Source organism: Manis javanica, chromosome 7, assembly GCF_040802235.1.
Source record: "Manis javanica isolate MJ-LG chromosome 7, MJ_LKY, whole genome shotgun sequence".
Lineage (NCBI taxonomy): Eukaryota > Metazoa > Chordata > Mammalia > Pholidota > Manidae > Manis > Manis javanica.
Window position 1 is genome coordinate 135,226,213 of NC_133162.1, and position 13,414 is coordinate 135,239,626.

At 63.1% G+C, this 13,414-nt stretch overlaps 2 protein-coding genes across 9 annotated transcripts in view; one reads left to right on the forward strand and one right to left on the reverse strand.

The window, feature by feature from the left end:
* The window catches only part of LOC108384910 (uncharacterized), a 97,756-nt gene extending 86,752 nt beyond the window's left edge, over window positions 1-11,004 (reverse strand). For 4 of the 7 annotated variants that reach the window (XR_012133435.1, XR_012133436.1, XR_012133434.1 and 1 more), the window contains exons 1-2: window positions 7,743-11,004; window positions 5,282-5,400 (exon numbers count right to left, since the gene is read on the reverse strand). The gene's annotated coding sequence lies outside the window, so the exon portion shown is untranslated. Of the gene's footprint in view, window positions 1-5,281; window positions 5,401-5,642; window positions 6,545-7,742 lie in introns of those variants that run through there. The other 3 variants (XR_012133437.1, XM_073241612.1, XM_073241614.1) reach the window with 2 other exon arrangements.
* Window positions 6,573-13,414, forward strand: part of HS6ST1 (heparan sulfate 6-O-sulfotransferase 1) — a 31,980-nt gene continuing 25,138 nt past the window's right edge. Inside the window, exon 1 of one of the 2 annotated variants that reach the window (XM_036996024.2) lies at window positions 6,573-7,390. In XM_036996024.2, coding sequence (XP_036851919.1) covers window positions 6,864-7,390 — 527 coding nt within the window. In that variant the 5' untranslated portion in view covers window positions 6,573-6,863. The remainder of the gene's footprint in view (window positions 7,391-13,414) is intronic. The other variant, XM_017642151.3, reaches the window with a different exon arrangement.

Below are 13,414 nucleotides of genomic sequence, written 5' to 3' on the forward strand. Positions count from 1 at the left end.
GATGCCCATAGGACAGCTGAGAGAATGGAACAAAAGAAAGCACAGCGGAGCCCAGCGCCAGGCCTGGCACCCGGAGGAGCCAACCAACTGTCATGGCAAACGCTGACATTACCACGGCCACGGAGCAGCCTACCTTCAGCCCCAGATGTCAGCTCACATTTCCCTACAATGACCCTATGAAGTTAAGCCCTGTTATCCTCATTCTATGGATGAGGAAACCAAGATTCAGAGAGGTTAGGTTAGCTTCCCAGGCACACAGCTGGGATGTGAACGCAGGGCCCTCACTCCCGATAGCCCCCCTTGACTTAGTTTGGTCTGGCTAGGCTGACCCTCTTCCCTGTGCCCCTGCCAGGGTAAGCCTCAGGGGACTAGCCTGAGCAGGGCTGGGAGCGTCCAGGCCCTGTTAACACAAAAGCCAAAGTGAGGAGTCACCCATGAACAGGAGGCCCCACTGCGGGCTGGGACACAGAGGGGCAGGGCAGGCCGCGCCCCCAGACCGCCTCCCCTGGGCACAGCCCAGGCCCCATCACCCCCCGCCTCCTCCTGCAGCCGGCTCCCTGGGCCTGGGCGCAGACTCAGCGTGGGGCTCTGACCTTTGTTCACCATCCCTGCTCCCAAAGGGAGCTAGCCTACCCTATGCCAGAAGCATGCCTCCTGCCTGCCTACTGGTCCAGCTGCAGCCTCGGCAGGGCGCTGTCACCAGCCCAGGCCTTCAGCCCGGTGGACACCCCGGTTCCCCCAGCCCACAGCATGCCCCCTGACTCTGGTAGCTGTGGGGCTGACGCTGACACTGTGGCCACGGGCCAGCCTCCCTGCATACCCACCATCCTTCTGATGGGGGCCTAGAGAAGGGTGCCCCCTCCTCCTGCTGGCTTCCCAGAACCCCTCTGGGCTTATGTCTCCTCTTTTAAAGGAGGGCAGCAAAAACAGGGGGAAAGGACAGCAATGAATGGCAAGAATGCTCCAATTTGGAGCAAAAAGAAAGGTGGTCATGCAGGGCCAGGAGACAGTGCCGTGGCCATCCAGGGTCACAGCGGCTGGCACTGGGGGACACAGGGCGGTGCCTCCCATAGACTGGTGGCCAGGACAGGTGACCCCTCCCCACAGCACCACTGGTGTATGCAGGTCAGACGAAAGGCAGCCCCGAGGCTGCTGGCACTGGGACCCGCTCTGAAACCCAGACCCTCTCCATAGAGCCACCAGATCCCCCACCTCTGCACACCACCCAGGGCCCAGACCCCATTAAAGCCCCTGCAGCCCTGTCCAGCGGAGCAGCTTCCGTTAGAAAGATCAGCTGACTCCTCGTGCTGCCTTTAACCTAGCAGGAGGGTGGATCTTCCATAACAGTCAAGATGAACTGAGTTAAGAAGCGCTGGACCAGATAAGGGTGGTAGGCAAGCCCCTATCTTCCAGGAAGGGTGGCCGCAGGGGCGGAGGTTTACAGAGAAGTGGGTGTGAGGGGCAGGCTGACTCAGAGGGACATCGGAGGGCAGGAAGCAGAGAAAGGGGCAGGAGCTGATCACACCTAACAGTGTGGGGGCCACCCAAGGGGCTGAACCCCAGCTCTGCAGGGCGTCCAGACCCCTGCGCAGACACTCCTTCCCCGCTCGTGCCCTGGCCCCAGGGGGCCACAGGGAGCCCAGGTGGGGCAGGGGCAGAGGCTGCTGGTGCCCAGGCTCTGGGTCACTGCAGTCCCCCCCATGTCACCCTCATGAGGGCCACTGACCCCCCAGGGAATATTCCCACCAGGCTCCTCTCCCACGTGCCCCTGCTGCCCAATCTGGTAGTTCCCCTGACCCCCAGCTGGGCTGGCTCCCTTGAGGGCAGGGAGAGAACATGAATCCGGGATGAGGTCCCACTGGGAGCTGGGCTCCATACAGATACCCCCTAGCTCACCACTCCTTCCACACAGGCTTTGCTACCCCGACTCTGCCCTGGAATTTTTAAAGGCGTGTCCCTCCAGAAGTTCCAAGTAAAGAATGAGGCCGTGCCCTCAGGTTAACACTATGCCCCTGCACACCTCAACAGGCTGGCAGAACCTGCCCAGACCTGGTTCAGGCACTGTGTTGTCAACCATCAGCACAGACAAGCCCTGGAAGGAGGATGGGCTTCAGAGCACCCACTGCGGCCCTGGTGGGGAGGGAGGCCCAGAACAGGCCTCCACTGCTGGAGATGTCCCCCGGCAGCAGGCAGGCAGGCCCCAGCCGTCCCACCCCCTCAGGGCGCTGTCCACAGGAGGCCCCTGGACGAGGTGGGGGAGCCCAGCCAGAGGCCAGAGCTCCAAGGGGAGTCACCCAGGCCAGCAGGGAGGGGCTGCAGAAGGGCCACCCTAGTGTGCCCCATAGGCTGCAACATGTCACAAACCTCAACTCTCGGTGCAGGTGGAGGATCAGGGCCATCCTGTTTCCATGGGAATTGCTGAGATTCTCATTAATTTATACTTCCACCTTCCTGCCAGAAGGATTTAAGGGGGACTTGGAATCCAGTAGGAGAGACCACAGCGACAGGGACCAGTAGGAGGTGAGGGGCAGGCCCACGGCCCAGAGGCACGTTCGCAGCCCAGCTTCAGGCAGCTGGGCTCTGCCCTCCAGCCCCTGCCCACTCAGGGTTCTGGTCCCCAGAGGGGATCCGAGACCGCTGCTTGGGACGCCCCTCCGCCCCTCCCTGGCAGATATGACCCGCTAAAAGTTCAGGTGGAGGTGCGGCAGCAGATGCCCCCGTGGCCTCCTCAAGCCTGAGTCCTTCCACCCGCGAGGCGCGGCCCTGGGGAAACACTCGGCAGGCCGCGGTACGGGGCTGGGTGGGAAGAACCGGCACCCCGCGGGCCTGCGTGCGGCCAGCCCCTGGCACGAACAGCAGTTGGTGGAATGGAAGGCGGAAGGCTCCCTGGAGGAGGAGGCCTTAGGCCGGTACACGCTGCAGGACACCGGGCAAAGGGGAGAGTCGGGGCAAAGGCAGGAGGCAGTGGCGGCAGGCGTGCAGAGCCCTGGAGAGAGGGGAGGGCGTACAGGGTAACCCAGAGTGGCCGTGGGTCGCGGGGCTCGTCCCCCGGAGCCCGCCCTCCCAGGTCCCAGCCTTTGGGGTCGCGGCGGGCGGTCCGAAGCCCCGGGAACGGCCCCTCGGATGCGTCTCCTTGCAGGCGACGCCAGTTTTGTGCCATTTAAAGTCCCCTTCAAAAGTTTGTCCCCAAACACGGCCCCTCTCGCCGCTCCGCCGTGAGAATCGGGGCCACCCCCCGAGGAGCCTGAGGGCGGAAGCGGATCCCTCCACACCCCTCCAGGAACAACAATGGGCCGCCGGGCCAGAGAACAAGGGAACCCAGGGCGGAAAATCCCCCAATCCCGCAACGTCAGCGAAGGGCCCGCGGCGAGGCCGCGGTGCTGCCCCCGCGCGGCCCTCCGCGGGACTGCAGGCGGGGGGCGGGGCGCCGCGGGTTGATCTCTTGGTTCTCGGACTCTGAGGACGCGCGGCGGGCAGGGAGGGAAAGATCACGCTTGGGTTCTGGGGCTATTTTGGGTTCAAAAGAAATTACATTTCGTAGCGAAAGCCAAAATCTTAAGCGCCTGGCACTTTCCAGGAGCAGAAGTACACTGATTTGTTTTTATTTGGTCATCACATCCTACCATTAATTGTGTCCTTTTCCTTTTCTTCGACATTGTCAGAGATCACACATGATCAAAGTTATGAAGTGGATATTCAGGGAACAGACAGTAGCCGAGCAGAAGTAGCTGAGGTTGCCCGTTCCTGGGCTCTGAAAACACTCGGGGCCGGGCGCTGCCTCCAGCGAACCATTAGCCCTCCTCCTGCTCACACACAGTCTCAGGACTGCGGAGACGCCGGGGCCGCCCTGCAGACGGGGTGGGAGGAGCAGGCGCCGAGGACCCCCGCAGTGCCAGCCTCCCGGCCGTACGTACCGTCAGGCTGCTTGAAATCCACACTGCCCTTCATGCGTGTGTTTCTGCCCGTTTCTCGGGAGATGGCCCTGAATGCTCAGCACAGGGAGTAGGCTGCAGAAGCTGCCCAGCCAGTGAGGGGTGGGGGTCTGCATTGCACACTGCCCCCAAATGCCTACTGATTCCCTGAACCAGCTGGACTCTAGTGGCCCATCTGACTTGACTTTGAGGCAGGAGAAACTCACCTATGGCCTTGGGGGCCCACGGTGCCTGTGCAGCGCTTAAATCAAAGGGGAAAACTGAGTACAACCCTGTCACCATTTGGGAAGATTTTCTTCCTCCAAAGAGAATTCTAGAAAGAGCTTTCTGGCTAAATGAGGGGTACAAAGCCATTCTGGGGGACACAACACTGCATTAAATAGCTTCTCTGGGGTAGCCGTTTATCCATGGGTCAGGCTGCTCTAGCTCCCATCACAGCTCACGGGGAGAGGCAGCCACCCACAGGGGACCCTGGGCGAGACCCCTCTCCCCTCATTAGGTCTCAGTTTCCCCATAGGGCTGTAAGAGTGTCACAAGATGGGACCACAGGCCAAGCACAGGTGGTTGTGGAGGACTTTCAGTGGCACACCAGCTTTCTCTGACCCACATTTCTATCTGGCCCGCCCAGCCTTGGCCCTGGCCTGGGGGAGCTGAGTGCTGGGGTGAGTAAGGGCCAGGCCCTGGAGCCCTTGGAGTGAGAGGAGCTTGCTGGGCCCTGGAGGGTGCTGTGGTATCCATGTGGGGCCCGCACCCAGAGCAGAGGCGACAGAGTGCCCGTGGGAGAGGCATTTGTAGGCCTCATCCACCCTGCTCTGCTGGGTGGGGAAGAGGAGGCCACCAGCCAGGGCCAGGGTCCTCAGCCCTCTGAACCTATTTCCTAGAGAACAGTCTACTCTGCAGGCTTGCTGACAGCACTGGAAGTGACACATGCGTAGTACCCAGCGGTTCTGGCTGAAGGGCAGGCTCAAGGATGATTCACCACTAGCAGAGGGTTGCCGTCTGGGCAAGGAGGCCCGGTGGGCTGACCCAGGGCAGCTCTGCCTCCAAGTCTGGGCTGCTGCCTCCAGACCCACGAAGAAAGACTCCAGGCCGCAGCAGGAAAAGGGGTCAGGCGGCCACAGCTCCAGGAACCCCACGGTTATGCCCCCACCTGTGTCAGCCCCCCACTCCTGGGGAGAATGAATCACCGCCGGGGAAGTCTGACCAAGCTGCCCCCAAGGCCTCCCGAGACCAGGGACAAATTAGCCACAGGATGGAAGGCGCTTGGGGCCCTAGGTCCCAGCAGGAGGCACTCCCAGGCCCACCCCCGCCCCCCGCAGCTAGTGTTGTGTTCTGGTAGCTGCACTCACCTGTCCAGACTGGACATTCCTTCAGCGCCTTCTGAAAAGCTCACGCTCCCTTCTTAGCTGGTTTTGGGCCGTCAGCACTTGTTTTTCCAGTTCTCCAGGCTGGCTTCCGGGAAGGCTTTCTGGTGTGATTTTATATATTTTTAAGTTTTACTGAGGTAATAATTGACACAATAAACCCTCACAGTCCGCCTGCCCCCATGCTTTCAGGACCCCCAACAGAAGGAAAGCGGGGGAGCCCCTGGCAGTGGGTGATGTGGGCACCTGAACCCAGGCCTGACAGCGGGACTGGCTCCCCAGCCCCTCTGGCCTGAGTCGAATCCCTACGCCCTCCCCAGCTGTCACCGAGGCGAACCCAGCCCACCTCCTGCCCCGCGGAGGCGCCACGCTTCTGGGCGCGCTCAGGCCGGGTTGCGTGGGTTCCGGGACAGGGCCTGCCCCACAGGCCGGGCCGAGGGCACACCGCCCAAGCTGGCAGGCGGGGACAGGCCCCGGGCGCGCGGGCAGACGGACGGCCTCCAGGGCCACCAGACACCCCGGCCGACCCACCAAAGCCGGGGGTTGGAATTTTTTCTCGACCTTCACAATTTTAAATACCGGTTCAACTTTCTGTAAGTTTTTCATTGGGGTTATGATAAACATGGAGAAAAAAATGCACATTGACCGAAATTCCGTTCAAATCAGGAGGGACTGCATAAGCCGGCACAAGCAGGCCGAAGGCATCTGCAGCCCTTCAGCATCTCTCGAAGGGGGGCTCTGGGTCACTGTCCCAGGGCCACGGGGGCGTGGGGGCTCCGAGCACGGCCGCGGCCCCTTCCACGCCCCCAACGCTGCTGCCCCGCCTGCGCGGTGCTCCCGGCCCCACCGCCCGCACGTCCCCCCAAGCCCGGCCCGCAGGCTTTTGGAACTTCAGAGCGCCCGGCGTACAAGGTCAACGCCTCTCCTCCCGGGAAGGGTGGGGGTGCGCCACCGCAGCCGGGACCGGGGAGGGGCGCAAGCCCGCAGGGCCCGCCACTGCGCGCCGCGGTCCGGCTGCCTCCAACGTCTCGCGGCCGTTCCCCACGCCCCCGCGGGCCGGAACCAGCTCCCGACCCGCGGCTGCCGGCCCGCTGCCGCGCGGCTCCACCCGCAACCCCGGCCCCTAGCCCAGCCCCGGCTGCAGCCCGCGCGCCCTCGGGGCGGAGCCGAGGATCGGCGCGGGCGGCGACCGCAAGAGGCGCCACGGGGGCGGGCCGGGGGCGGGCCGGGGCGGGGCGGCGGCGGACTGCGGAGACGCGGCGGCGCGCGGGGCGGTGCAGAGCGTTCTCGGCGCGGAGCTGGGCGGCGGGCAGCGGGCCGCGGGGGGCGCGGGCCGGGCCGGGGCCACAGCCGAGCCGGAGCCGAGCCCGGGGAGCCGCGGCCGGGCGGGGAGCAGGCATGGCGCCGCGCGGGACCGCGGCCCGCGCCAGTGCGGGCGGCCTGGGCGCCGAGTAGCCGGGCCGGGCCGGAGCCCGGGCTGCGGCGGCGGCAGCGGCGGCGGAGGCAGCTGTGCCCCCGCCCTCGCAGGCCCCGCGCCCCGCGCCCGGGCCGCCGGCGATGGTGACACATGCGGCGGCGGCGCGCCGGCGGCAGGACCATGGTTGAGCGCGCCAGCAAGTTCGTGCTGGTGGTGGCGGGCTCGGCGTGCTTCATGCTCATCCTGTACCAGTACGCGGGCCCGGGGCTGAGCCTGGGAGCGCCCGGCGGCCGCGCGCCGCCCGACGACCTGGACCTTTTCCCCACGCCAGACCCGCACTACGAGAAGAAGTACTACTTCCCGGTGCGCGAACTGGAGCGCTCGCTGCGCTTCGACATGAAGGGCGACGACGTGATCGTCTTCCTGCACATCCAGAAGACTGGCGGCACCACCTTCGGCCGCCACCTCGTGCAGAACGTACGCCTCGAGGTGCCCTGCGACTGCCGGCCCGGCCAGAAGAAGTGCACCTGCTACCGGCCCAACCGCCGCGAGACCTGGCTCTTCTCCCGCTTTTCCACGGGCTGGAGCTGCGGGCTGCACGCCGACTGGACCGAGCTCACCAACTGCGTGCCCGGCGTGCTGGACCGCCGCGACCCCGCCACGCTGCGGACTCCCAGGTGAGCGCCTGGGGCTGCGGGGCTCCCCGGTCCCGCCCCGCCCCTGCCTTCCTGGAGCCCCGCGCGCCGCATCTCCGCTGCACCCCCTCCCTACCTGCCGGGCTCCCGGCCCCGGTTCGTCCGCCGCGGCCCGCCCTCACCCCTGCTCGTGCATCTCGCCTTCATCTCCTCTTCTGCTCGCCTCCACTTTTCCCCACCACCCGCCAGGCCGGCGGCACCCAGGCTCCCCGGGACAGCAGCTAGTGCCCTCGGGGTGCCGTCTGCGGTGAGCCGCGGGCCGCCCCAGCTGTAGATCCAACCTGGCCTTGGGTCGTGGAGCGGGAAGGTGGGTCCCTGATTGTGTGTAGCCCACCTGGAGTGTTCGCGTCCTGCACCGCTCTGACACCAGAAGTGGAGATGAGACAAGGGAAGTGTCTCCCCCTGCTCCCGGGAGGCCCCCACCCGCCCGCCTGTCTTCCGAGGTGGGGAGGAGCTGCCGGGGAAGGGGGCTGGCCCTGCCTGCCGGTGTGTGCAGGTAGAACAAAGGCCCGAGTGTGACCTGGGTGGGGGCGGGGAGGAGGCTGTGCTGCCTGTCTGCGCTCCCAGGATGGACCGGAACCGGGTACAAGCTCGCTCTGAAGGAGGTACCGGCAGGTCACTAGCCAGGTTGCAGGTAGCTGAGCTGGTGGGGGGCCCCATGCAACCAGACCCCTTCCCTGGGCTTCTCCCATTTCTGTGGAGTTTGGGGACACAGGGCTCACCTGCACGAGGGCCGGCCCTCCTGGGCAGCACCTTGTAGCCAGGACGCTAGGGCAGTGCTGGATTTTAAGGGATCGAAGTTGGAACTCTTCCTCCTGGTGCCCTGTGGGGCCGTCTCCCTGGGTGTCCAGGAAAACTGAGGTTTTCCTGCCTGCCTTTTGTTTATCTTCTCTATCTGCCTTAGGACCACGTTTACAGGCGGGGTGGGGGAGCTTGTGTGACCCGAGTGGTGGCTTTCTGTGGCACCCTTTAGGGTCAGGAAGGTGCAGGGTCGCTGGTGTGTTTGGTGATGAAAGTTGGGTGTCCGGCCAGTCCAAAGCTGAGCATGGTCCTTGGTGGTGCTCTCCTGTCCAGCCCTCCGTCCTTTTCCTGTGGTCTTTCCCTTGGCTGCCGGCCCCCCCACCCCCACGACGCAGCTTGCAGCCAGAGAAGTGGTGTTCTGGGTCCCTCAAGGCCACAGCAGTTACGGATCTGCCTGTCCGGAGCGCTGAACGCTTGCCTCCTGCCCGCATCTGGCCTGCTCCCACGGATGCGCCTCCCTGGTGCGGCACACATCCCCCTTGCCCCGGGGCCCTCCGCGGTCCATTCACTCTGTGCTGGACCGAGCAGGGTCTGGGCATTTGCAGGACCTGCCCTACAGGGCTGTAGGACCCCAGACCAGGCCCAGGTGGGCAACTCCCTGCCTGCGGGAGCAGAGACGGGGGTAGGCACCCTCCTGTCTACCAGAGGGCATCGGCTCAGTAGAGCCGGGAAGGGAACGTGCAGAGCCTGCTGGGAAGCCGCCCAGCTCGGGGGGCCTTGGTCGTTCTTCCTGCAGCCCCTTTCCTGAGGCTGATCTTCTCTTTGGGTCACCAGGATAAAACGCCCCCGGCCTCCCTTCTCCAGAGTTTGTCTGCCTGAGCAGGAGGCCCGGCCACTCTAAGGCAGGATCGGGTGGAGCAGGTGGGGTCCCCAGGTGCTGTGTGAGGGAGGCCTCAGTGCCCCTTCCCCGAGGCAGGTGTGTGTAGCAAGAACGGAAAATGCCATGCCTGGTCGGCCAGTGCCTCTCACAGTGCAGGCTGCCAGCCCTTGAGCCTGGAGTTGCTGAGGTCAGCAGCACAGGGGCCAGGTGGGGGAGGGGTGGCCGGGGTCCCCAGGAAGCCCTCCCTACGCGGACCCCTCTGGCAGTGGGCTGTACCACCAGGCAGGGGACAGAGCTGCACCTCCTCCCCCCTTCGTTTCTGTTCTGGGCACTAGGTAGATTGCTTTTTTAATGAGCTTTCCGGGAGGCCTGGGTAATCTCGGCTTTGTGCGTTTTCGTGCCCGTCTGCCCTAAAGTGCACCTCCTGATGCCAGTCTGGTGCCAGGCTGGGGCACTGTGGAGGCCGGGATGCAGTTGTCTGCCCAGGGACCAGCACCTCTCCGGAGGGGTGGCCCCTAGGGGATGCCTGGTGCTGGGTGGTACCTGCTTTAGGAGCCTCATGTCACCTTGCATGTGCCCTGTGGGTGTTGGAGTGACCCCCTGGATGGTGATTGAGGAGGGGTGGGCCGAGCTCTGAGAGCTGCCCTGAAGGGGCGCTCTGGGGTCTGAACCTGGGGCAAAGACCCTTCCTCCTCCTGTCCATCCCCAGGGCCAAGTACGCTGTGAGGGCTCAGACACAAGCTCCCCTCCCAGCTGCCCCAGCTCCCGAGGCCAGTGTCTGCAGTATTTGGGGCTTAGGAGAGGTGGGCCTCGTGGTGCAGGGAAGCGGGGGTCCTCAGAGCTGGCAACCCAAGGCCTGGGTTCTGAGCTTGGCATGCGTTAAGGTGACGGCCCTCAAGGTGAGGAGGTGGATGGGTTTGCAGGACCTTGGTGGGGTGGCGTGGGACTCCTAGCAGCGGTCCGGGCTTTCTGGCCTGGAGGAGAGGAGCAGGCATGTGAGCAGGGCGTTGGTAGGACCCCCTTCATCTTGAGTCTGCTGAGGGGCCTCACCTGCTGGCATCAGCCAGGATCCCCCCCAGGAAGGACTGGCCCTAGGGGCCAACATGCCCCCAGTGGCTGCCAAAGGCCACTGTGGTTAGAGTGTCTCGGCGCCACACCCCCACGTCACCTTGTGAGGTCAGATGGTGCTCCTTCCTCTTCCCATGTGCCTGAAGGAAACAGAAGAGGAGACACAGTCAGGGCCTTGCCTGAAATTCCTGGTCTCCAGAAATGTCCCTGAAATCGTGTAGGCTTCATTTGGGGCCATCGGGGCATTTGAGACCCAAGTGTGGCTTTCAGGCCACCTTCATGGGGTCCTGGGCTCAGACACGGTCTCTCTGCAGCAGGACCCCCAGAGGCACCTGGGGGGCTCCCAGCATCTGTGACGTTGCCCTACAGGACTGTGCTTCTGTGCAGGAGGCACAGACCCGGGAGCCCTAGGGGCACCAGTGTGTGCCCTCTTGGCCCTGCAGCCCCATCTCTGGGCGCACAAGCTTCCTTCACTGTCCCAGAGTCCTCTGGTTCCAGAAGGGTGTTGGTGACCTCAGCCAGGACTGGTCCCTCCTCTGCCCACATGCCTTCCTCTCCTCCCACTGCTCTGCTGGCACCTCCTTTCCCTGCAGCCTCCGCTCTGCTGCCTCTTCCTCCAGGAAGCCTTCCCTGGCACCCTGTTGCCTTAGGCGCCGTGGGCTGTCCTCCGTCTGCCGTCCTGTGTGTCCATGGCTGTCAGCACTGACTAGATGCTGAGTGGGTGCTGCCCACATGTTGGCAGCAATCCCCTCTTGGCCTGCAGCTTCTCTGGGAGCTGCTCATCCCGCCCTTCCCCTGGCATGTCCTTTGGCCAGTCAAGTTCAAGGAGTCAGCCTTGGTTCAGTTCGGGGCTGCTCCCAGGGACACTGGGGGCTCCTCAGTGGGTCTGGCCAAGTTGGGGCAGGCTTTAGATGGGAGTATTTCTGCAACCTTTCCCACGGCACTGGACAGTCTCCACCTTCGCAGCCACTTTCTTACACGGCTACGGGATAACACCCGTTTCGCCTGCAGGGGACAGATGTACCCAGAGCATGTGACTGGGACCATTGAACCAAGCCCAGCCTCCAAAGGGCCCTGGGTGGGGTGACACCGGGCCTGATCACCTACACAAGCCTTGGGTTGAGACAAAGGGAATCAGAGGTCGAAACATTCAGAATTAGATTTTCATTCAAAACAAAACCAAAAAGATTTTTCTTTTTTAAACAAATGCAGGAGTAAGGCAAACGTGGGAATGGCTTACTTTCCATGGTGCTGTGCCTGGTGGGCTTGTGCTGTGTGACTCGTGGTGGTTGAAGCTTCCTGTCCTGGTCCCTGCGCTTGTAAGCCCTGGGCGGTGCCCAGAGGTGGGAGCTGCACTTGGCAGGCCAGCTAAGGTCCAGGGCGGCTCCTCCCAGTGGCTCCGGGCCTTTCCCAGGGGGACCCAGCGCTGCTCCGAAGCCCCACTGCTTCGGGGTTCTTGGTGGGAGGTCTGGGCTCTGGCTGCTGCCCTGGGGAAGGGGCAGGTGGGGGAGGGGGCTGGCTTTGTCATTCTTAAGGGTCTCTGCATCTTTCCTGCACATCCCCCCTTTCTTTTGTTGTTGTGAAGGAATGGCTGTGGTAAATAATTGGGAGAAAAGTATAGAAAAGTCACCGTTCTACACACTATATTTTTTTTACTATAGTTGAAATCATAACCTAAACTCTTCACGAGTGTTCCCATGTCACTGAAAGCATAATGTTTTAGTGGCCGTGGACCCCTCCTCTGGCCGCCGCCACTGGCTGCCTCTGTCGAATGTGCAGATTTTCCACTCCTGGCTCCTGTGGGCAGTGCTGCAATGGACATCCTCAGATGTAAGTGTTTGGCATAGCACTGACTTCCCTGGGGATTCCTGGCCGTGGAGCTTCTGAGTTGAACGGGTGAACGTTTGAGTGCTTCACCTAACCATGCCGTTACTGCCCACAAAGCCTCTGCTTACTCCGTCACCACCTATGTGTCGTATTGGTGCACCGTCTCAGCAGTGCCCTCATTGGTTCAATATTGTGGGCTTAAAAGTTTACTTTCGTTAATCAGCGAAACGTATCTATCTGTGATTGTTACCTAAGAGTTCCATCTGACAGGTGCACCCTCAGAGGTGGCCCGTCACCGTGCCCAGCCACCCCAGATGCCTGCTTTCTGGCCATAGGTGTCTGCCTTTCACCACTGCTCAGAGGGCGGGTGCAGCTTTCTGCATCTGGAGTCTGAAAGGGGGTGAGAGGCCATGGGGCCGGGTCTGAGGGGGCAAAAGCTGCCGGTGGGAGGCTGGCAGCACTCGGTGGGTCCTGAGCGCTTGTTGAGTACCTGGAATGGGTTATCTTGTCAGGCCCCACCCCCCACGTGGCAAGTGTGTGGTGACTGTCCCCATTTTCCACACAAGTACAAGGCCCAGAAAAGTTGAAGAACCTGCAGAGCCCCTTAGCCTGGAGACAGGAGCTGCATTCAGACATATGTGCACCCCCTAGGCCCCCAGCCCCACTGGGAAGACCTCGTGCTGAGAACAGTAGCCAGCTGTGGAGCCAGGCCAGCCAGGCTCAGAACACGTGGGCGCCCAAGGCCCTGGGCAGACACAGGCAGTTTCTGCCGAAGTCGCAGCAAGACAGGAATCAGGCCCTCTTGGCTCCGGCCAGGCAGCGCCAGCGAGGTCTGTGCACAGCGTCCATATTGCTGGGCTGGACCGGCCCTGCAGGCACTCGGGGGCTTCCAGCACAGCGTCCAGTGCCACCTGCCGCCTGTCCTTTGTGGGCAGGCCCCCAGGTGGTCCTGAGGGCCTCCAGCCGCTGACCTGCCGCCTAGCCGCTGGGGAGGGTTGTGTAATTCCAGCCAGGATGTGATTCAGCTGGTCTGTGGGGGAGGGTGCTCGGCCCGTCTCCTGACAAGACGATTTCTGGGCGCTTCTCACCAGCGGACGTTTGTGGGCAGCAGCCTTCCCCTGTGGGGCCTGTACCTCGGCCCCCTCGCCAGAGCTCACGGTGTGGAGACGTGTCCTCAAGGCCTTCCTCTTGTTCTTGCCTGTCCCAAAACTGTCGGCTCGTTCTCTTCCTGCTAAATTTTGGCTGTTTGGTGGATTTTTGTAGGGATATTATGCAGAAAAGAAGTCCTAAACTTGGCCGGGGCCCCAGGAGGCGAGGTGCAGCCTCAGCCACACAGACAGGCACGTGAGTGTTCACAACAGAACATACAAGCTGCAGCATCTGACGGGGTGGGAAAAGCCACGCAGACCCAGCGTTTGCAGAATGAATTAGGAGCACAGACGGGAGGAAGCAGCCCCTGGACCCAGTTAGGCTTCGGACGCAGCTGAGAC